The 20,925-nt window shown below is 48.9% G+C and overlaps 1 protein-coding gene across 1 annotated transcript in view; it reads left to right on the forward strand.

Moving 5' to 3' along the window:
- The first annotated feature begins 2,421 nt into the window (after positions 1-2,421).
- The window catches only part of HCN4 (hyperpolarization activated cyclic nucleotide gated potassium channel 4), a 109,724-nt gene continuing 91,220 nt past the window's right edge, over positions 2,422-20,925 (forward strand). Inside the window, exon 1 of the mRNA XM_067556136.1 lies at positions 2,422-3,517. Within this exon, the coding sequence (XP_067412237.1) occupies positions 2,847-3,517 (671 nt within the window). The 5' untranslated portion in view covers positions 2,422-2,846. The remainder of the gene's footprint in view (positions 3,518-20,925) is intronic.

Consider the following 20,925-nt stretch of genomic DNA (forward strand, 5'->3'; position numbering starts at 1 on the left):
TTAATGCTCCCTCTGAGCCCGGGACTTAGGACTCATGGAGAAATTTTTTCAAAAGAGCTTAGCACCCTGGTAGGAGACTGAGATACACAAGAGCTCAGCATGCTGTCTGCTGAGCATTTCTGAAAATCTGGTTAATGGTAACAGAGGCCAGATGCAGCGCAGCACTTAAGCACTTGAAATCAATGGGACTTAAGCATGTGCTGAAGAACTGTGTTCAGCAAGGATGGGTGGAAGCATGAGCATAAAGATAAGCGCTGTGCTGAATTCCGGCCTAATGCTTTAGAGGTGCAGGGATTTAAAAAAAAAAAAACTCTCTTAAAATAGTCCTACATATTTTTCTGTAATAAGACTGTCATGTAGAGAATACAAACTGGGGCTGGGGAGCGGGATTAAAGGGGTGGGCATTCAGTGGGGATGACCTGCATACTTCCCCACTGGTGAGTAGTGTGCCCATATCCCAAACACAGTGACTAAAATCTACACCAGCCACCTCGCTCTCTCCTGGCTACAGTGGGAATGTTGTAAAGAAACATTCTTGTGCTTTCAGTCTCTGGTGTGTTATCTCCAGTTTTTTGTGCTTTTAATCTCTGCTGTGTTATCTCGAGTTTCTCTCTGTGGGGCTTTAATGGAATTTCATTTGGTGTCACTGAAAGGAGGCAGAGTTGAGAGAAGAACCCCAGAAAGTCCAGGAAGAAGAATTCATGCAAACATTTTCCAAGGGGAAGCTAGAACAAGGCAGAGACAAGACGAGACAAGCAGTTCTATCCTTGAACGGATGCTAACGGATCTCTCTCTCGGGGAGGTTAGGGACTCTTAGTCTTAAGAAGCTGCATCCGTATCACATATCATGCACCTCATTGATCAAAACTCCGTAACCCCAAGGTCTGTTTCGATTGCACCTGTAACACCCCAGTCCTTCCACTTGACCCCTAGCATCCCTCAGTGGCTGGAGCAGAGGGGGAAACAGGTCTGTAATCCTGCCAGAGGTTCAATGGGAGTTTTCTAATCTACCGGAACATTTCAAAAGGGAACATTTCACTTCCCCCCAAAACCAAAAGCCGGCTCAAGGGACGATCACAACCCTCCCCCCCCCCGTCCCCCAGCTGGATCTTGGAGTATTTCGAGCGAGTCAGTCGGCCTAGGTCGGAGCAGACGCTGGGAGGAGCGGGGGAAGATGCCAGGCGAAAGCTCACCCGAGCGAGGGGCAGGAAGGCGGCCGAGCATGTGCCGGGCGTGTGCACGGGGGAGTCACGCTGCTCCCGCCTGCATTTCCTAGAAGTGAGGCGGCGGGTGAATAACAGCCTGCCCTGCTGCTCTGCAGCGCGAGGGAGCGGAGTGGCCAGCCCGTGCCCCCCCCAGGCTTGTATGCAAACGGAGGGACAGCTATTCTCGGGGGATTTCCTCAGCCGTAGCGCTCGGCGGTGCTCGGACTGCCTGATGCTGCCCAGCTCCCACGGGCGCCCCTTTTCTCCGGTTAAACGCGAAGGGGACTAGGAGGGGAGGTCTCAGCTACCCGCTGTGCAGGTTGCAGGGCGCTCTCGGCCCATTCGCGCCCAGGGCCAAGTTCATCCTTGCTGCAGCTCCACTGGCTCCCAAGCCAGGTGGCCAATCTCTGCGCTGAGCCGAGCTCATGTCCTAGGAGAGCCCCTGCCTCCCGCCCTCGCACCCCTCCCAGGCTCGGCGGGGGAGCTCCTTGGAAAACCGATGTTGGAGTGACCGCCCCGGCCCCGGCCCGGGGGAGAGTAACTTGCACGGGGCTACGGGGCACGCAAGACAATACGGGAAGCCTTCCAACAAGGGATGGTTTGCCAGCGTGCAGAGAAGTCGGGCTTCCCTCCGCCCCCAGCCGCGCGGGGAAAGCCAGGCGTTCCTCCGACCCTCCGCTTTGCATGCAAGGGCGTGCCCGGCCCGCGAGCTTTCCAAGGTGAACCGATCCCGCTTTAGCTTCGTAGGTTCCCCCCTTTCCCCAGAGCCCCGGTGCTCACGGGAGCAAAACTGCAGTGAAGCAGCCCCAGCTCCCGAGCAGAGAAGGACTATTCACCGAGCAGCGGGGAAATGAACCTTGGGGGTCCCGGCACGATGTTTTAAGTCCCTGCCACCCAGCCGCTTCTTCCTAAACCGAACCGTGCCATGAACCTGTTCGATCAGCGGAGGGAGCCCAGGGCATCCCTCCGGCAAGCGGCAGATCTGCAGTGCCAGATGCAGACGGAGAGTGCAGGCTGTAATCAGCAATAGCGCAGTGCCCGGCGAGCCGCACGCCCCCTTCCCCGCCACACGTTGCCCTTTTAAGAAGCCGGGGTGAGGGCTCAGGTAGGCAGAGCCTGTTTGCAGGAGTTGCTTCTATGGCAACCCACCGAATGGGATGGCTCGGTGCATATTGCCAGGACCAGCGGCTGCCTGAGGAAGAAGTGGTCGCCGTGATGTAAGCACGCCGGGGATGCCGCAGGGGGCAGTGAATGGTTCCTGCCTGGCCGGCGGCTCGAGGGATTGAGGCAGCGCTGGCCCGGGGGGCGAGATCAGCCCGGTGCGCCGGGCGGGGGCCGCCGCACGTTTGCATCGCGCAGCCGACATGGCACCGCTCGCGCGCGGCCAGCCTAGCCAGGAGCGCGGCTCGGCTCTGAGCTGAGCCAGACCCCGGGGCCGGGCTGGTGCAGGGACCCTGCCCCACGGGGGGGGACCCGCAGCAAGGAGCCAACCCGGGCCGGGCAGCGCTTTTTGCCTCCCCTTGTCTGGCCGCAGAGCCGCGCCGTGGCGAGCCGATGACAGGCCAGCCGCCGGTCCTCCCTGCCCCGTGAGCCGGCCGGGGCCGGGGGCAGGCCGGGACCCCCCCCGCCAGCCGCACAGCCATGGACAAGCTGCCCCCCGCCATGCGCAAGCGGCTCTACAGCCTGCCCCAGCCCGGCGGCGCCAAGGCGTCGATCATGGACGAGGAGGGAGACGGCGACAAGGACACGCGCAGGAAGAGCATCCGCCTCAAGCCGCTGGGGCCGCCCGCCGCGGGGGGCCCGCGGGCGCTGGGCGGGGAGCCCGGCCCGCTGGAGACGGAGGCGGGGGGCCGGGGCCCCAAGAGCAGCACCAACGGGGACTGCCGGCGCTTCCGGGGCAGCCTGTCCTCGCTGGCCGGCCGGCCCCCGCACGACGCGGCCGAGGGCAGGCGGCTGATCGGGGGCGAAGGGGAGGCGGCCTCCCCCGGCGAGGAGCGGAGCCCCCCCGGCGGCGGGGAGCCCGAGACCCCGGCCTCCCCGGCCCCGGCTCCCCCGCCCGCCTCCTCCCCCTCTTCTTCCTCCTCCAGCTCCATCAAAGTGGAAGGCGGGGCGGGCTGCGAGCCGATCAGCCCGGACGAGGAGCTGCGGCTGGGCCAGGCCGGCTTCATGCAGCGGCAGTTCGGGGGCATGCTCCAGCCGGGGGTCAACAAATTCTCCCTGCGGATGTTCGGCAGCCAGAAGGCCGTGGAGCGGGAGCAGGAGCGGGTCAAGTCCGCCGGCTTCTGGATCATCCACCCCTACAGCGACTTCAGGTACTCAGCCCCCCAGCCAGCCCCTCACCCCACTTCTCAGCCCAGAGCCCCCCAGACAGCCCCTCACCCCACTTCTCAGCCCAGAGCCCCCCAACCAGCCCCACCCCTCAGCCGACACCCCCACCCCATTTCTCAGCCCAGACTCCCTTCCCCCCGTTCCCGCCAGCCCCTCACCTCACCTCACCTCCCAACCCAGAGGTCCCCGCCCGGAGGGAACTTTCCCGCCTAGTTTCCCAGCCTCGGAGCTAGAGGACACAGCTGCTGCTGAGTAGCCTGGATTCAAACCCCCTAATCCGCGGGGTTCGTTTGTCTAAGCGAAACTTTATTGTCCCCCCCCATTTATTTTTAACTGTACTTTCAAATGCATCATCAGTTCCCATCTGCGTTAAGTCCAGCGTAACTGGGGAGCTGCCCCCCCCGCTACCTGCTGCCTCTCCACTTCGACCCCTACGGTCCGCTCTGTTCACGTTCTAGCTGCGCTGTTAATGCCGAGATCATTATTCCCCTACCGCCCAGCAGCTGAGCTAGGATGTTGCTCCATAGGGCTTCTTACTGCAGCACCACTCGTGAGGAATTTGTATGTGCAAGGGATAGCACCGTTCATTAAGCAGGATCTTAGTCCTTCAAAGAATGGTAAAGACTTCTTCTTTGCATAGTTAGATCCTGTTTGTGGAACTCATTTGAATGGGGCTGGTTAGCCGGTTTTTGCTACAGAACTGTCCTGGCTTTCACTTAAGTGGCAACCTTTCATTGTGAGTTGTTGAGTGAATTAACTTGTAAGCTGCAGAGCCGGTTTCTGTAATGTTTTCAGTCACAGTGTTTGGGTATTTCTGAGTGAACTGATGGTTCCTCACAGGTGAGGGTTCCTCTGTGCCATATGTAAAGTACTGCAGTCAGTAAGGGATTACTTAGTGCAAGCAATGTCCAAGGTTTATTGCTTCAACTTTAATTACAGCCGCTTCCATACTACATTAAAAACATAGTGGAAGCTCCCCATACAGATACATATCACAAAATGCACATTGCAAATTGTCCGGTTGCAGGGGAAGGAGAGCGTTCATTTATCAACAATACAGAGCCCCTAAAACTACATTTTAGAGATTTAAAAATCAGTTCATATATTTAAAAAGTCCACAACTGCCAGTGATCAGATTAATTGACATTTGCTTGAATTAACAAACACTAAGAGTGGGCTATGTGATTTGGAAGACTGCTTTATCATTTAAATCCATGCAGTCAAGTGTTCCAAATGCACAGCTGACCCAGCACAGAAGGGTTTCCAATAGTCACATCATCATATTTAGTTCTTGCATGTATAATCTTCCTCCTGCCCGGATTGAAAAGGGTTTAAAATCATCTCCCAGTTGTGATGTCTCACAAACACTGTGGAATGTGAGCGGTTGGCTTGAAAAACAACAATTGTGTGGCCTTGTCTACAGATTTGTCTTATCTGCCACTGTCTGATGTAAAATCAAACTAAACTTCTGTGTCCTCTTAGGTTATTTTAGTGAACTGTTCTCTCGCCTACCACATCTTAAGGGTTTGTTTGGTTCTTAGTGCTTTGGCCATCTGAGTGGACTTCATCCAAAAGCTTGCACATTTCACTTATACTATGGATTCATTCTCCCCTTCTTTCTTTAGGACTAATTTTTCAGCCTAGAACCAGACTGTCAAACTCCAGTACAGAGATGTTTGTAATAGTAGCCAATGTGCCTCTCATCCAAGGTGAGATGTTCTTATTTGGCTAGAATTGCTAAGTTAGCCAACACTTACTGCTTAAAATAGAACAACACATTATGAGGTAAGTTTTTATTTCTGAGGTGCTGCAATATATGGCCATTCACAGCATCACACAAAGGAATAAAATAAACAGGCAAATTAGACATGCACAGACCAAATGATCAGGCTGAGACTAACACCCGGTGGGTCTCCTAGTCAGATGCATGTGTGTGATTTGTTAGTATTAATTATTAAGTCCTTGCCTGATGTCTCCTTGTGATTGTGCAGAGATGTTAGCGCTGATGGGTTTTTGTCCTCAGGTGTAAGGCACTCTTTGCTTGGTGTTAGGTTCCAGTTAAGATGATCCACTGCTTTGTGTTCCCTTTTAATGCTATGCTAGAAGCCTGGCACACAACGGGTGCTTTCTGCCCACAGTCAGTTCTGTGCCCTTTGCAGATAGTTGCAGAATGGACATTACTGAAAGGGATGGAGAAAGCAGAACATACTTTATTTTATGGCTGTTGCCAGTCTCCCTCCCCCTCTCGCCCAATGTTTTCCCCTTGCCCTGCTTCTAGGTCCCTTGAGCATATTTCTGTGAAAGGTGACTGCCACTCAAAAGAAATATGTGGACTTTCCTGAGAATACTGCCTGTGAACAGTGTTTGAACTGAAGGAGACTAATGAAAATTTCCCTGATTTTTGGTGCTGAAGCATCCCTTTTGGGGGCAACTTAGTTCTCCCTCTTATGAATGACACTGTTTTTGGCCTCTGAAATGCAGCAGATTGCACCAAATAGCAGGTATTATCAAAGTACTTCCAAGGGCTGGATATCCTTGAACCAAAGGAGGATAGTTCTTCCCTTGAAAATTACTCAGTTCAACACTGTGGCTGCTCCTAATCAGAGGCAGGTGAAGATTCCATGCTGTTAGGACAATCTAATGGGCCTGATTCGCAGTTTCTCAGTACCTGCATAGTCCCAAAGCAGTATGGGAACATTTTGTACTGACTGTACTGATGTAAATGACTACACAAGCTCCAAGGCAATGGAGAATCGGGCCCCCAGTTGTGTTTCCTGCCTCTGGGGGGTACCCGGTTTCACTACGTGAGGGTGGCTGTTTGACAGAGATCTGGAAACTCATGGCTGGTGCATTAGACTGCTGGGGGTGCAAACTTGTGGGCTGGATGCCTCAGTACGTCGAGTCACTACCCATGGCCATATGGTGGGCTTGATTCTGCCCTGACTTATGTTGGTGTAATTCCACCCGCTTCATTGGAAGTACTCCTGATTTACGCTGGCGTGAGGGCAGTTCCTGTTGCAGCACACGACAGATGCTTTCATCATAGGTTTTCATTAAATAATCTGTTTTACACCTAATGTGGTTAATTCAATGGCAGATCTATGACCCCTCCAACAGCAAGATGAGTTAATATTGATTAATGCTCCATTGATCGCTGCTTCTAGTTCATTGCGTGGGGAAAAGAAACTGAATGACCTTTATAAAAATCAACTCCCATGCCCTAAGTATGGTGACTAATGAATGGACTAATTCTAGAAGCACTTAAAAGGTGACTTAACCAATACACTTTTTATTAGAAATTTTAGTTACACTTAAGAGCATATCTATGTACTAGTTACCAGAGTTTATCTGCATCCATGGTTGATTGCACATCAGAGCCGATTCAATGTACGTTTCCTAAATCAAGATTTATGTCAGACTTTGAAAGCTTTTTCAGTGGCTAGATAAATAGATTAATACTTTCTAACTTGGAGGAAGCATTGATCCAGTGCAATTTGTTTAATATAAAATAATAGACAAACAATGATAGATTTTTATTTGTGGTTGAGTGAAGGATAGTGGGGGTATCTGCTCTCTCTGCAAATTAGAGCTGCTTGCAAAACGGGTGTAGTGTGCTGCTTTTTAGAGTGAACCGGGCTGCAAAAAAAGTCAGGTGAAATATACGAGTACCAGTAACTCTTAAGGAACGCAATTGTTTTCATTCTTGAATGTGGGCCCAATCCCCCAGACACTATCAGGCATGGTTCTTTCTACTGTGGAATCAATGGAACTGCTCCCAATAGTATACACTAACCCTGGTAACGTTTGCAGGCCTGGACCCAGCCAGGGGATGAGAACCACAAGGCCCACGATTGTTTTTGAATAGCCTTATTGATTGAAGGATCCCATGGGGCGCTAGTGGATCTGTGGAGACCATTTCCCCTGATTATCTTTTTACTAATTGTTTTGTTAAGAAGAAAAACCATTTGTGAAATGTACAGCGAAAGCCACTGCCTGTGTCAGCTCATCCCAGTGTTTCTCAATCCCAATTTCCTTGCCCAGCTAGTCCCAAGTCTCCCCCTTTTAACCCAGCTCCTCATCTGATCTCGGTCTCCCCCCTTCATCTGTTGGGTCTCAGTTTCCCCACCTCCCATTTCCCTCTCCTGGTCCCACTCCCTATCTCAAACAGTCACAGTCCCCCTTCTTCTCCCCTCCCTCAGCCTGAAAGTGGAATTCGCTTTATAAAGACCAATTTTTAGACAAACTTTTCTACTTTTTGACTGATGGATCCAAATAATCTCCAGAAATGAACCTTCCAGATCACACGTATCTATAGAAGCAAAACCTCCATATCGCTAGGATGAAGCAGGTTTGTTTTCTGGGTGAGGAGAAGTGTGTTTACTGGTGAGTGCACAGAAAAATATGTGGGTAAATGTTTTCAGTGTTATAAACAGATAGAGACGGGAGCTCTGCTGTGCAGGTGTTTTGCGTTATGCAATAGTATGTGGTGCGGTAAAGGAAGTAATATTCCATCGGAATGCTTTCAGAAGACAGAAAACAGAATGCTTTCTTTCTGGAGATCAGCATCATTTTAGTTTGAAAAAACTGAAATTTGTCTGTGTTTCTCATGAGTAACTCAGTAGGTAAGACGTGGAATTCCTCAGACTGGTCTTGGAACCATCCTATCTGAGCTCCCATCTTTCCCACATCATGCATTTCTTTCACTCGCTCTCTCATAGACATGTTAGTGCCAAGGCAGTTATAGGTCAATTAAATCATTGTTGGTTCTAATTGGCAGTCTAATGAGCTGCTAAGTCGTTTTACTTGCCGACGAATGTCACTCAAAAACAAAGGTGCCAAATCCTTTCCCTCCTTTGAGAACGTCAAAGAACCCATTTCCATGCACATCTCTTCCTGCGGATGAGCATAAATGAAAGATAACTACATGGGAACTGGCTTTTTGGAACCTGAGGTTTGACCCCTGGAGCTAAAAAAAGTGTTGCTGCACAGGGAGCCTGTGCAATGGGGGTCCAGTCTGCTCCCTTGTGTGATTGTACCATAGGAAGGGTGCAGCTTTTATAGAACACGAGACTACAGAGACGTTCAAAGGTGGAGAGGAGAGTCAGATGCCTAACTCACATTGACTTTCAGTGCCCAACTGCCCTTGGTGCCTGTGGAAATCTCTTTCCTGATCTGTGAGGTCGTGCCTTTTTGGTGCCATATATCTCCTCTGCCAAGATCCTCATGAACCTGAGATATAGCAAGGCATAACGTGCGTCTGTTAGAAGAGTCAACTCTGCTTTAAGCCATTCTAAGAGATGTTCTATAAAGCATCTCAGTTCCTCTCTCTAGGCATCCAGATCATGCTCATCACCATAGTGTCTGAGCACTTCTCATTCCCATTTGGTGGTTTCTCTATTAAATGGTTCATCTTGCAAGTCAGAACAAGATTTTCCTATCTAGCAATATTGCAAGCTCATCCTAGTGTCTCGAAATCAAAGCTGTCTTTTCTCTGCCTTGTACATGACAGGCAGGAAGATATATTAGGTGGCCAATTTTGTTGGTGATGCATGAGGCAGAATAGAATGCAGCTTTGTTCTACACAGATATCTGGGCTCTGCAGTGCTGATAGCACTCAAATGTGTTTTTGTCAGCAGACAAAGCAGCTGGGATGCTGGGAACATTGAGGGAAGGAGCAGGTGGGTGCCATTTTAGTGGGTTTTTTGGACCCCGACCCTAGTTTAATGATTCATTTCCTTGGAAGTCCCTTTACAAATGCACTATATTTGCCCTATGCAGTATATTCATGTCAAACGTGGCCATCCTGTGCTTGGTGTTAGCACCAGACTATAGTAAAACCAGACAGTTACTCCTGTTAGGACACTACATCCTTCCATTACTACATGTGCCAATAAGAGAGAGGCAGATGATGATTGAGAGGGGACTTCCAAGGTCAGCTCAGGGAACCATCGATTTGACAACCAAGTCCCCAACAATGCACATGAGGTAATCTCATTTGTGATGACTCTTCCAAACACGCTAATTGTGGATTTAAAACTTTGCCACTTTGGAGGGACAGGTTGCTTGCGTTTATGCATCTATTGTTAAGGAGCTTAGACACAGGAGAGGTTCTGCAGGTTGCCAACTGACTCTGGGCAGTGAGGTGTGTGAGAGCTTTCCCTCTCCTCTTTCACAGCTGCGGGTTGGGTTCCTATGATTGCCAGTAAAGCCAATGCTTGCATGGAGTGGTTCGCGCCTGGCCCCCTTGCTGCCTAGGCCCTTGGCCCCCACAAACCACTTCCAGACAACGGCTTCTTGCTCCACCAGTGCGCTTGGTTTACAACGGGTTGCCCACCACCTTCTATATAGCAATTTCTTACCAGCCGCAGGGGTCTTACAGATTTAGCCTTTAGTCAAGAGGGTATTCAGACTTCCCTTGCTGTAGGTTCTTCCTCTCTGGCTACCTGTCCCTCCCTTCCTTCCAGCATCCTCCTCCTGGGAGCTTTTATAGCCCTCCCAGGTTCTACAGCTATTCCTAATTCCTTCCTTCCAGGCTGGCTTACTCAACTGGCTCTCCTCTACCCTTAATGAGGGCTCAGTAGCAGGGACTAGCCTAGCCTTGCTGGTAAGCACCCTGCTACATTGTGCAATGGGTAAACCCCCTTCCCTGCAGACCGCTTTGACTACCTTAGTGCTATCCTTTCCCTGGCTCTAACATTGCTATAATTTGACAGACATTTATGTCCCTTGCACATTTGGGGGATGGAAAACCTGGCAAAGTATTTATAGATTTATTGGGGGGAGAAAGAAATCTCTTGCAAAGTTATCAGAGCTCCAGAGCTTGTGAAGGAGATAACAGCTGCATTCTGAAGACTTGGGGTCTCCACGTTAATAAGTCTCTTACTTCCACCCATCACATCGCACGTGATTTCAAAGCAAGGCGCTCACTCACCACACTGCCTTGTCTGCAAGGGAGCAGAGTGCGGTGATGGCAGGGGCTGGGTGGGTGGGGTGTCGAAGCCCCTATTTTCCGCTGGCTCATTCTGGGAATTCTATCACCTCTGTTTATGTTAGTGAATAGATTGAAAGGAAGGTGCAGCGCCAGGGGCGTGGGAGAATGCAGGGGCAGATAGTGGAGGTATTAGAGCTCTGCTGAAAAGCAGGTGTTGCATTCGGCACAGTGACGCAGCACAGGGGCACACTTAGCTTGCCAGTGTCAGGGTTTGGAGTACCTCTCCCAACAGTCAGAATGATAACAGACTCGATACTGATAGCTGGCTCCAGGCCCCCGCCCCTACACACACCCCTTCACCAAGCACTGATTCCCAAGGCTTGATTTCTCCCTCCCCCCACCACTTATACCAGTTTGTACAGTGTTGTAACTCCACTGACTTCGGTGATTTACACTGGTGTCACTGGGGAGAGAATCGGATACCCTCCATACCCAGCCTTTAATGAATTGTAGAGAGAAGAAAGGCTCAGTGTAGACTCTGGCCATATTCTGTTCTCACTTATGCTAGTACAAACCCCGAGTAACACCATTAAAGTCGATATGTTTGTTCCAGTGTAACTGAAGGGTCAGTAATCTCTGGAGTAGAAGCATTGTCTAGCTGTTACAGCACAAGGTTGGGAGGCAGGAGATCTGGGTTCTATACTTAACTTTGCACAAATTCATTGTGACCTGTAGTGAGTTGGTCTTTGTGCCTTGACTTCTCCAACTGTATAGCATGGTTAATTATACCCAGTTACCAGGAGGAGCAGTTCTGAGGCTTAACCTTTTGTAAAGCTCTTTACTGCCCTCAGATGGAAGGGCTGTAGAAGTGCAAAATAGTCTTACAGTATGTAACAATAGATCCCAGAGCAGGTATGTGGGATTTACAGGCAGTCCAGCGGTCTACAGGGCAATCTTAGAAGAATTTCTGTTTGCTATCTATGAAGATGTGGAATACACCCCTTAGCCTGGTAATGGCACAGGCCTGAATGGCTCTTCACACTGCTGGCTGATTTCTAGAGAATTGGTTCCTTCGTCCTTACATTAATGAGACAAATTTGACCAGCACCAAATCTGTAAAACAGAATCCTAGAATAACGTCTGTTTCTACATAGCTTGGCATGTTTTTAAAGCTAGATTAGCCAAGTCGTCAGTAAATGAGTCCCAGGGAACAATCCTGCATCGGCAGGGAGAGAGACTAGAGGAATCCTCTCTTTTTTTGTGATTTGATGCAGCACCTTAGGAGGGACTGCTGGGCCTTTCCCTTGTGTGCCATGCATGCCACAACATGGGGCACCCTCTGCTTTTGGAATCGTGGCCTCTTGGTTACAGCAAACATGACCTGATGGAAAGTCCAGCACTGGAGTTATGTGATCTGGCCTTTTTGAGATGTGACAGGCTTGGAAACATCACCTAGTATAATCTGTTGTGGAACAACCTTTTGAATGATCTGTTGTGACCCTGGGCTTTCAGTTCAAAGGTGAATGTGCTTTACATAGTGTCAGTCCTGATTAAGCTCAGGTTAGAGAGCAGATGAGGTGCTTGTTCCATGCTTGGGAGCTAGAATAAGGCAGTCTGAGCCGACAACACACACTTAAAGGAAAATCCAAGTATGGGGGTGGCTGTTGGCTGAACACTGACTGTGTGTTTGAGGTCTGGCCCTTAGGAATCAGATGGCCCTATGTAAATAATGTGTGCAGGATTCCATCCAGTTCTTTCACTATGAATCGCCCTGCCACAGCTCCCTGTACCCATGATACCTCTCCTCTCTGCCTATCTCTAACCCACCATCTGAATGAGCTGCATTCCTCCCTGGTACTGTCCATGAAGTTCTGTGAGCACCCACTCCACTGCAGTGAACCGAGGGGGCAGCCTTTCAGGCAGGGGTGGTGAAGCTGCCTCTGTGGTCCACCGATACCGTGGGCAATGGCCCTGGCAGGTTGGCGTATGGTGTGGGTCACTTCCTATTTGAACAGGGTTCTGGAAAACTCTGCAACAAGCAGAGCCACACACTGAAATTTGCACTGCAGGCAGGGAAGGATTTGCCTTGACATCGTCTGGCCTGCTCTGAGATCTGCAGCCAGGCAGCAGACCTGTGCACACATCCAACATCTTTTGCTCTGTAGAATTAAGGCTTAGCTTCATGATGAGCTAATGCAAGCTGTGCCCACCCCACATAGCTGGCTGCTGTCTGGTTTTGTGTCTGTCTAAGCATTCCTGCATGTGGGCGGATGTGTTGTGTGTGTGAATGAGTCTGCTTTGGAAATTAATACGTAACATCGGGGGTGCAGCTAATAATAATACACTGCCTCGTGAGTGATGTGGATGTGAGAAGCACAAAGCAGAGCTGAGCATGTCAGCCTCCTGTCCTGGGAGCAACACTTCTTCTGATATCCAAGCTTGATGGTTCTCCTCCCCAGCTCCATGTGCTAAGACCTCAGATGTCCAGCCAGTGTCTGTCTCCTCCCACAGCCAGTAGGCGTACTAGAGATCACAATGAAGCTTCTCAAAAACCCAGTCTCTCAACCCTGAGAATATCTCAAGCTGTACTGCAGGATAGAGTGCATGTAAGTGAATGGGAAATGGGCAGTAGTGGTGCAGGTGTCTGGTATAGAGGTTCATCATGAAGGAGGCATATAATCTCTGTCCATGAATACAAAGCTTTTAGAGAGCTTGAGAAAAGTCGTCTGTGCCTCCAGACCTCTGGAAGGTGACCTGCCCAGCATCTGGCCTAGTCAGCCTTAACAGGGTATTGTCTTCACAAGGATGAGCTGTTCTTAAACAATTTCTCCAGTGTAATCGGCATAAATCTGCTTTCCCCAGCAATATCAGGCTAGCAGCTCTTCTGTCTTCATCGCTTGGATGAGACGTACCAAGGCATGCTGGGTAAGAGTGGCATGAAATATTCCCTAATCATTCATTCAAATTCTCCTCAACTGGGCTTATGGGTAGTCCTTCTGCATTCATTCATGAGTGTCCTAGTGAATTAGTTCACTGGGGTAGGTATGCTCACTAAAAGAGTGAGTGTTAAATGAAAATTTGCGGAGATTTGTAATCACCATTGTTCACATCTGAAACTTGATTTGGAGGGTTGTGATCCAATCATGGGCCAGTACCATACCATGTGACTTATATGGCCCATCAAAATGGCTTTAATCTTGAATTTCAGATTTTGAATTCTCACTGCTGAGCTACAGAGAGAGGTGCGTGAGGGCGAATTCTTCACAAACTACTCACAGTAAACTGAGAAAATCATTTGCTCCTGATCGGTTTGTGGAAAAGTGAGAGGAGCCATTAATCAAGTAAACTGTTTTGGTTTGCATTATTCATCCAACTTTAGAACACAGACATACAGGCCACCCCAGTTATTTAATATCCACAGCGGTTTCAAAAGAGTAGAATTGTAAGCCTCGGTGTCCTAGCCAATTTCCAACTTGAGTAATTCCACTACAGCTTCAGATGCGCACAGTATTTCTATTTGCATGCTGCCCTGAAATGTTCTCTGGTGTTGCTGTGCATTGCTTAGCAGCTGTTGCATTTCAGTCCAGAGTCAGCTTCACTCCAGTGCTGGGTGAAATTACTCCGGTATGCATAGTTTGTAACATGCTCTGGGATCCTCGTGGATATACAAAAGGAAGGTGTCATTTATTTCAAACTATTTTTCTTGAATAGTTCTATGGTGACAAATTCCTTTGCTGTAATGCCACTGAAGTCAGGGGCATTACACCAGGAATGAATTTCACCCACTGTGCTTGTCTGGGGCCAGTCTTTCTAGTTTAGATATTGCTTAGGGACCTCTCACTGCTGCGTCTAAAGCAATGCCTGGGTCCTGTGTGTGGTGTACATAGTGATATATACATGAGCTTATTCATATTTGTTACCTGTGGAATGGGGTTTCAAGATTCCAGAGCAATTTCCTAGAGGTTAAGGCCAGAAAGGAACATTAGATCATCCAGCCCGACCTCCTGCATAACACAGGCTATGAACTTTCCCTCGGTTACCCCTATGGTGAGCCCAGTGACTCTAGTTTGATAAAAGTCCTCAGGAGACTAATTTACAGTCACAGGCAGAGAAGAGGAGAGACAGGGTGCCCCAGGCTCCTGCAGTGGCAGGGAATTGATTAGGTGAGACATGCCCAGAGGATCTCAACAAGTGAACCATAACCTCTGCTGTGGAGGGTGGTGGAAAAAACCTCCATGTTCCCTGCCAATCTGACCTGGGGGAAAATTCCTTCCTGACTCCACTGTGATGGAGCCCTTTGGGGACATGGAGTTTTCTCCCCTTCGCCTATGACAAGGCTATAATCTGGATCAGCACTGTCTGTGGTGGATTGGATCTTGAACCCAGGAGTTAATTGTCTAAGCAGGTTGAGAGGGTGCCTGTGAGGAAGGGAGCTAATCCACTCCCTGCTCGTCTAGGTTTCCCAGGAAAGATTGTCCTCTTGTTTCTGAGTAAAGGGTAAAAGGTTCCATCTACTGATGGCTCAGCCACTCAGAGTGGGATTTGGTTTGGATGCTGAGTTATCAGAACCTCTTCATCCTGAGGCTCCTTTAACTGACTTTGTGAGCCACAGTGGAGAGTCCCTTGATTTACACCAACATGAGAGGAGAAGGTTTTCAAAAATGGTCTGTCTTCTCAGCTCGGCCCGAAATACTATCAGAGGATCTGTCTGTGTGTGTTAGATACAGACAGACCTACTTATCGTAGGATCTGAGTGCCTGACCAGCTTTTAACGTATTCATCCCCACAACTCACCTGCAATGCAGGACAATTATCCTTGTTTTGCAGATGGGGAAACTGAGGCACAGAGTGACTTCCCAGGGACATAGCAGAGACTTGAACTGGAGTCTCCCAGGTCCCAGGCTAGTGTCCAAACCAGTGGACCATCCTCCCTCTCATAAGCCTCTCTTAGCACTTCAGCATACCAGTGAGTGCAAGTCATTTGGACTGGCTTGTGCCAAAGTTATCCCAGGGGGATACATTTGGGTAAAAAGGGATCAGATCTTAGATCCTGCTTCCTGCTGGGACTTTCTTAAGAGCAGTGTGTAGAACAATAACAAATTAAAAGCAATATCATGGAAATCACCCTCTCAAGCCAAGGGAATCAGCTCTGTTTTTTAAAATGCGTATGTTCCTAGCTGATTGACAGGGTATTGAGCCTGTTCCTGCTCCTGTTGAAATCAAAGGCAAAACTCCCACTCACTGCAGTGGGAGCAGGACTGGGGGTCCCATGTGTGTAGAATTAAAAACTACAATATGTTTTAGACAGCAAAGCCTGTGAGGATCCGGCTCCTTTGCTTTCCTGAGTTTAGAGATCAGTGGGGTTTTTTCACTGCCATTACAGCTACTGAAAACAGGGCAGGGAGTGGACTTGACCCTAGGCATTGAAATCAAAGGGAGAAACATGTTTTCTGATATTTTCTTTTAAAATATAAATGTGGTTGTAACTTTAAGACTGGGGAAATCTCTTGTGGTTGCAACTTTCAAGACTGCACATAGGGTTTTTGTTACTGATATGGGGCCTTAAACACACTGGATAGATTGTGTTTTACCTTAAGTGAAGTATCTGCGCCCTCCTCTTGCTCCCTTTTGGTTCCCCTGTGCATTGGTCACGTACAATCCTGGTGCTTGCACAAGGACTGGTAACAGAAACCAGCCTCATGCCTGGAGCTAACACATCCAACAGGATGCTGCTGCCTGTTGCAGGGTGAAGTGGGCCTCATAAACAATACCATTAGGAGCAGCTGCCAGCGTACAGCCCCCACCTGTTTGTTTCCCAAGGTGGGCGATGGCTTAGAGTCACAATCTTGCCCTTTCCTTTTGTTTTCAAAATACTTTGCTTGTCACCAAGTACAACTGGCTTGTTCGGGAGGGTGCACAGATCCCAGTGGCAAATTCTGTACAGAAATCCGGTCAATTTAAAATACACCTTTAATTAACATGATTGTGGGATCTGAGTCTTAAGTTGTGAGGGCAAGAAGGACAGTTCAGATACCAGTAACTAGAAATAGACGTCAGTTCTAGTCAATTAATAATCGTAGTTCGGTTCATCAAACGGTGTGTTTGGTTACTCATGACTGTTGGTGGAATAATCATGTTTGATGTCTATCAAAAAAGCTTTAAAGAGTGTTTTTAATAAAATACCAGTTAAAATCAGCTATTTTGGATCCTGTTAGCCTCATGGGTCAGGATTTTGGAAAGTGGCTAGTGATTTGGGGAGTCTCAGTTTTGGGGAGCCTTAAACAGGCCTGAGTCTCAGACAGGATGAGTGTGTGGCACTTTCTGTTGGTCAGGCCACTTTAAAATTTCTCAGGTCACGAACTCAAAGTCACTAGCCACCTTTTCAAATCTTGGCCTTGACAATTAATACGTTGGAGACGGTTAAAAGGAGAAGCAGCTAGATTTGTTTTCAAACAGCTGGTCTATTCTTTCATTCTAACTCTGATGTAACAATTAGTCTGTCTGTGAGTCTAGTCACTTACATAGCCTCCATCCCCATTCTACTTGAGCACTTCCCAAATGTTTATGGGTTTACCTTCATTACACTCATATTAGGTAGAGAAGTAGTATCACTCCCATTTTGCAGATGGAGAATTGATACAAGGGGAGATGATGTGACAGGCACCCACAGAAGCTGTGATAGAATCAGGAACTGAACCCAGGGCCCCTGAGTCACAGACTAATGCCTTGATCACCAGACTGTCCTACCATCCTCCCGAGTTCTCTTTTATGTGTTGGATGGAAAACAGAGAGGCAAAAGCCTGCAACGGAGAAACTGTGATGCCTCAATCTGAATAGGTTCATTTCAGAGCTTGTTTCTGGCAGGTTGATCATTTAAAAAATCTATTTACTTCTAATTGCTGAGTTGAATTCTTAATTAATTCTATGTTTCCCAGAACAATTAATCAAAGGAGTGGTTTTTGGCCCAGCAATGCTCCTGCAGAACCCTCTGGTAATGCTCCCATTGACATAAATAGTGCTGCATCGGGCCCCCCAAGATCAACTCTTATTTAGAAGCAGTACCTATGCACGTTCTTATAATGGTGTCCAGAGGCTACAGTGATGGGCACCTATGCTAAAAGTACTACAGTATTCTACAGTAAGTCTGGGAGGCTGCAGTAGTATTACAGCAAGGTGCAGTGTTTTGCAACATTACTGTAATACTTCTTGAAAACAAGGGGGCCCTGCATCATTCATTGGGTTGTGCAAACTCCCGTTGATCTGAATCGGCAGGATCAAGCTGATTATTCCATCTTGGAGAGGGTGCCCACTCAGATTAGGTGGTTGACACTCTGCGTTGCTGATGTTTGTATTTCAACCCACTCCCCGGCAAAGCCCTTGAGCCGGGCCCCAACCGAAGGGTGAGATCCCAGCACGGCTGAGGTTTGGATTGCAGTTTTGCTGCTTGGCTTCTCTCTAATACATTATGTTAAATAAAACAGGTCCCAGGTTTTACTCTCGGATGTCCCCGGGAACAATGTCTGTGATGTTAATTAAGAGCAGCCCAGCGAGGCAGCAGGAAGCTTGATAGCAGTTCAAAGACTAGACTTCCTGCTGCTGCTTCAGAGCCCTTTTTATGTCCTTACAAGAGGATGTGAATTGCCATGGGGAGGTGCTGGTTTCATAATCCTGCTCCTCCCATCCCAGACTCCTGTTGCCCCTGAGCCTCCCCCTACTTTCTATGTAAGGAAGGAACAATTGCTGCTGAGGACCCTGGGAAATGGAGGGGGCTCGCAGAGACCTGGAGAAAGTTGGGCGGCCCAGAGGCTCCTTTCAGATGGAACTGCCCCATGTGGGGCTTGGTCGTTCCATGAGGGTGGGGAGGGCAGGGAAAGGATGGCGCAGCTTCCTCCCTGCGACAGAACAGTCTGTAAGGGTGACCTCTTGGAGTTTCCAGAATCCTGGGTGGGTGAAGTGCATGTAGGAGACAACACGGCCTAAGCAAAGGAAGCGAGGTGGTTATATGACCATTGTTCTGTCTCCCAGTGAGCGCCGTCAACTGCGGCACAGTCACCAGGACGCTGGGCTAGAAGGCAGGAGATCTTTGTTCTGTTCTCCGTTGTGATGCTGCCTTGCTGGGTGGGACTTTGAGCAAATGATTCAGGGTATGTCTTCACTGACGGCGGCAAATTCGCTGCCATCAGATCGATTTGTCCGGATCGATTGAGCAGAGGTAAAGACTCACTGAATTGATCCGGAAGTCGATTCAATAAAACCACCTCCAAAAAAAAAAAAGCACAGCGCTGTGTCCATGGGTACGCATTTCCTGTCGGCGCAGCGTGGTGGAGACAGCACACAAGAGAATTTAGAAAGTCGACATAAGTTATGCAAGAAACTCTACGTAGCTTGCGTAACTCCTGTCAACTGCTGTCGAATTTCCCGGTAAGTATAGACCAAGCCTTATTCTATGTGCTTCAGTTCCTGCATCTGCAAAATCTGGTAAGCCACCTTTTGCAAAGGGCTTTGAGATCTATGGATGCAAGCTCTCTCTCTCTGAGCTAAGTATGATAATGGAATTAAATGTCTGATGTTAAGAGGGGGTAGAAGATGCATATAAATGACACAGACTGTGCTAGGGCTATACTTATCTTTCTCTGCTGAGACCTAAAACAATCAGGGCTTTTTTCCTAATTGCTGCATTTTAAAAAGTGACTCACTCTCTTGACTCTGTGATCTTGGATACCTGAATAGTCCAGAGATCCCGGCAGCCTTTGTCTCCTCCAGTGTGCATGGAGGTCCAGTCCAGTCTGAGTTACTCAGTGCGAACAAGAGACTGACATAAAGAGCTGGGGAAGAGAGGTGATCTTCTAGCCTGAGAACTGAACCTCACGTAGTCACTGGATCACTTTCCCCTCCACCCACTCACCCAAACAAAGCCAAGGGGGCTGCAGGCCAGAGCTATGTGATGGAACCTGTCAGAAACAGTCATAGACTTTAAGGCCATAAGGGATCATCTAGTCTGACCTCCTGCATGTCACAGGCCACAGAGCCTCACCCACCTACTCCTGTAGTAGGCCCATAACCTCTGGCTGAGTTACTGAAGTCCTCAGATCTTGATTTGAAAGACATCCAGTCACAGATACTCCACCATTTACACTAGTTCAAACCAGCAAGTGACTCTCACAATCTAGACTGAGTTATCATGGAGGGATGGTGGGCCACATCCTCGGCTGGTGTGAATTGGCATTTCTCTATTCATTTCAGGGAACTGTGCTGACTGGTAGGAGCTGAGGATTTGGGAAGTTTTTTCCCTAAAAACCACCAGGCCATTTAGGGTCAAATTATTCCTCTCTATTGGAAAAGAAGGAGGGAAAACAGACTGCTCTTTACTCCTTGAGGTTTCCTTTGACTCTTCCCATCACAGAGCTGGTGATTTGGTCTATGTAGGGAGGAGGGGGAAATGTGGCTTGGAAATCCCCTGGAGTCCTAAGCTCTGTGCATTCAGATCCTGGACCGCTCCACACTGCTGTGCTGGCCTCCCCTTCACCTCTGGCTCTTGGAGCTGTGCTGCTGTTGGCTGCCTGCATTCTATTCCCCAGCTTGCCTGGAGTGGGTAGAAGATGTAGGAGGAGTCGTCAAAACTGCACCAACCTTCACTAAGACATGGGGGAGCACGTTGCAGGAGGTTTCTCTTTTTCCCCACTCCTCTCACTCCCAACCTGCAGAGCCCTGATCCAGTAGAGCTGGGGTCAGGGGTACATGGCAGGCTTGGAAGGTGGTGTGGGGTGGAGAAGAAGCAGCTTATAGCTGAGGCTCTGCTCCCTACTCCTTCCTAGCTGGAGAGGAATTTCAGGCCCTTAGGTCAAAATTGGGCTGAACTCTGAATGTTATGACCCCCAGCAGGCTCCTAAAAAGAATCTGTTCTCCCTGCTTATCCCACGGAGCTCAATGGCTGAGCAGGCACATCCAAGGTCGGAGCCGAGCAGCAGGAGGGCCCATGCATCGGCAGGGCAGTCTATCCGGTGCTCTAATCAACTCACTTGTAAACCGAGGCATTGGAAAAATCAATGTCACTTTATTTTTCCCAGATTTAGCCCAAACAATTTAATTTTGAAAAATAATAGAGCCTGACCCCGCACCTCTTCCTCTTGGGAGCAGAGCCCCGGATATCTGGGGGGTAACTCGCGTGACTGAGGGTGACTTGCATGACTTAGGAGCTGTTGAATCAGCCTCACATTTGACTTTTGGCCCCTTTCCCCACTCTTTTGCTTTATTAATTTGGGCTGTGAAGGGCTAGATCCTTAGCCAGTGCAAATCAGCGTAGTTGTATTGAAGCCAGTTCACACCAGCTGAGGATCTGGTTCAGAGATGTTTGTGTGTGAGTAGATGACGCTCAAAAGTGTTTGATACATGTCCAAAATCCTGAATGCCTTATACAGACTTCTTGAGCAAACTGCACTGGAGCCTCCTGGCAATGGACTT

The sequence above is a fragment of the Emydura macquarii genome, unplaced genomic scaffold, assembly GCF_026122565.2.
Source record: "Emydura macquarii macquarii isolate MOO-44397 ecotype Brisbane River unplaced genomic scaffold, CSIRO-AGI_Emac_v2 contig_1644, whole genome shotgun sequence".
NCBI classification, from domain to species: Eukaryota; Metazoa; Chordata; order Testudines; family Chelidae; genus Emydura; species Emydura macquarii.